Source organism: Beauveria bassiana, assembly GCF_000280675.1.
Source record: "Beauveria bassiana ARSEF 2860 unplaced genomic scaffold BBA_S00093, whole genome shotgun sequence".
Taxonomy (NCBI): domain Eukaryota; kingdom Fungi; phylum Ascomycota; class Sordariomycetes; order Hypocreales; family Cordycipitaceae; genus Beauveria; species Beauveria bassiana.
The window spans coordinates 18,646-21,887 of NW_007930928.1; the positions used below are offsets into that span (position 1 = coordinate 18,646).

General features: G+C 52.7%; 1 protein-coding gene across 1 annotated transcript; it reads left to right on the forward strand.

Annotated features, from left to right (window-relative positions):
• Window positions 1-695: 695 nt before the first annotated feature.
• BBA_10149 (serine/threonine-protein kinase Sgk2) lies at window positions 696-3,014 on the forward strand (the record flags this gene model as incomplete). The annotated part of the gene is made up of 1 exon (XM_008605246.1): window positions 696-3,014. The coding sequence occupies one exon, from the start codon at window positions 696-698 to the stop codon at window positions 3,012-3,014; it is 2,319 nt and encodes a 772-aa protein (XP_008603468.1).
• Window positions 3,015-3,242: the final 228 nt, after the last annotated feature.

A 3,242-nucleotide genomic window follows, 5' to 3' on the forward strand; every position in this document is an offset into this window, starting at 1 on the left:
GTATACAAATTTACCGTGTCCAGACTGTTCTATTTTCTCCATGCTTCATTCACATGCTCCCGTCCAGACACTGACGGAGATGAACACGAATTCTGATCCACCGCCCAACAAGCGAAGAGCCCGTTGCCGCTTCAAGCCGTAATTTGGCGGAGGTCATCTTTGGGCTCTGGGCCATGACGGTCCCCACCTTAGCACAGTACTTCAACGTCAAGACGAAACAGCTGCCGAGACGTTGGGAATCCAATTTCGATGCGAAGCCGCTGCTATTATCCGCAGCTTCTGCGTTTGATGAAGGGGTCCCAAACGAACAGCCACGAACAGTAACTAACCCAAGCCTCCATCGAAATAATGTGATCGCTCAGTTCTGCCAGCTCTGTGTCCCTGTCCCTGCAATGCGCCGGGCTGGCCTGCCAGTATCCGATGAGGCTCTGCTAGATCGGGGTCACAACATGTCATTGAAGCTCGCTCCCGTGACCCTTAACCCCTGCCACGAATGCACTGGGTTATAAATTCGTCATCCCCCTCAACCTCAGCTTCCTCGGCTTGTTCCTCTCGCTATCCGCCGTCGCAATACTGATCCGCGAGCGGTGCCTGTTACCACCGCCCCAGCACACGTGACCTGTCGCGCCTCTCATCTGTTAACATTCTATTCGCCAAAATCCTACGCGACCGCGAACACTACCAGACGCCTCGAAATGACGCTGACAGAGGAGCAAATCAACACTATCGCAGATTGTCCCCTCAACGACTCACTCACGCGTTTTTCACAAAAGCTAAGCCACTTGGAAGGATCTAATGAAGCCTGGCGCACTGACGTTGCCACTGTCCTGCCAGTTTTGATTGCCTCGCCTGCCGCGTACAACCTTGCTTTGCCAGACGGGGGAGTCAATGTGGCCGTTAAACTACTCACTATACTTCAGCATGTACGAGGAGGCCTGCTCAAGTTCGATCATTTCCGCCCACTTATCAACGCCGTCGCCACGGACTCCCCCGACACCGACGTTTGGGCCGCGGTTATCGACCTCATTGACACTGTCAACCCGTCAACACCTCCGCCATCGAGCATCATTCCGACAGGCCATGGGACGCCAGTCAAAACAAGCTCCAGCAGGCTCGAGGACAGTGAAACGCGCGACATCGTCGAGCGTGAGCTATTCTACGAAATAAAAGACTGCACCCACAGGGGAGTGCCCGGGTTTTTCGAGAAGCACTTCGATACAGCAAACTGGACCAAAGCTCAGGCAAAAATGCTAAAGTCGATCCTGGCAAATCACGACGGAACAAAATGGATCGACTTCCCGGCCGACCCGTGGGAAGCAGCGGTATGGAAATGGCTGCAAGGGCTCGAGGAGAAAGCCTTGGCCGGGGCGCAATATACTCTGCATACCAATAAAAGTGCGACCGAGTTTAAAGAGCGCAGGGGCCAGATGGACATCTTCTTCCAGAAACCAGAACGAACGAAGGGTCGATTTGAATATAAACACGTGCTAGTTGCTGGGGAGCACAAGCGGTCCTTTGCCACCGCCGACTTTAAAGCATGCATGTTGCAACTCACGCGACACGTTCGAAGCATCTTTGCCGACCAACCGATGCGCCGGTTTGTGCACGCGTTCACCATCAAGGCTGCGACAATGGAGCTGTGGATGTACGATCGCTCTGGCGCATATAGCTCGGGCGAGTTCAACATTCATCACGAACCGGAGAAGGTGGCGCGTGCTCTTGTTGCATATGCTACCATGGACAATGGTGCGATGGGGTTGGATATGTCAATTGAGTGGAAAAATAGCCATCGTTACATTACAGTGGAAGATGGCAACGGTGATGACAAACGTGTGGAATTGAACCGGCTGCTTGTCAGGCAACGGGCCGTGGTGTGCAGGGGAACAACGTGCTTCTCGACGAAACAGGGCGTGGCTAAGTTTTCTTGGCGTTCCGATAAGCGGCAACCGTCCGAAGTGAAGCATCTGAAGCTGGCGCAGGAGAAGGACGTGGAAGGCGTTGCTACACTAGTAGGGCATCGCGAGATTACCAGCATTGCTGATCTGCGAGCGGGCCTAGAGTTCTCCAGCAGCACACGGCATGCCTTTCGAACGACAGCTCAGGACCGATCATGCGGGTATAATCGCCTGCAGGGCTCGGAGAGCAGTGGCTCCAGCCGAAAACGCAAGTCCTCAGACAATAATCCTCGTCCTCGCACGACGCGGCGATCCAACAGTCAAAAGTATACACTGAGGCAAGCGTACGATCAATCGAGCGAAGCAAACGACGAAGCGAGCGGCGAAGCGAAGTCGAGCATATACACCCCAAACCGAGAGGACCCGTACGAGAACCGCATTTTGTCTTGCATTGTCATTTCCCCTGCAGGACGTGTCATCAGCGACTTCAGCACCATTCGCGAGCTCCTCGAGGCCCTCCGTGATGCCATCCGAGCGCATCGATCCTTATACTTGAAGGGCAGGATACTACATCGCGACATTTCGTCAAACAACATTATCATAACAAGACCAGACCAAGCCGATGGCTTTAAGGGAATGCTCATCGACCTTGATCTTGCCAAGGAACGAAACAGCGGTCCAAGCGGTGCACGCCATCAGACAGGTACGGTGCAATTCATGGCGATTGAGGTGCTTCGCGGCGTAGACCACACCTATCGCCATGACCTAGAATCGTTTTTCTACGTTCTCATATGGATGTGCGCTCGCTGCGCATGGGATGAAGTGAAACGTTTTCGCAAAGAGGGCGAAACAGCGCCAGAAGAAAGTCTTCTGCGCAAATGGGAAATAGGCAGCTTCAAAGACATTGCGAGTGCAAAAATGGGCCACATGACTGTCAACAGTCTGGAGGACATCATGAAGGAGTTTCCGGAGTCATTTGACATGATCAAACCACTGTGTTTGCGCATTCGGTCAATACTATTCGGCGATACAGCGAGAATGATGATTGGAACACCTGCTGGAGATCCGGAAAGACTTTATGACCGTATTACTGCCGCGTTTGGCGAGGTAGTCGGTTAGATATTTAAGGTTCAGAGAACAGGGTGGCTCACAGAGGTGGAGTCTTGGATAGTGGGCCAGATAATCTAAAATCCTAGCATCGTGTAAGGAGCTGATGTACGAGCCGTTTTCAGCTACTGAAATCTCCTAAAGTATTTCATCGCGAATCGACTGGTTTCCACTTTGTCAAGTTGCGCTGCTGGATGCATGATACATACCTGGCTTGCTACGTATTAACTATGTAGCCTT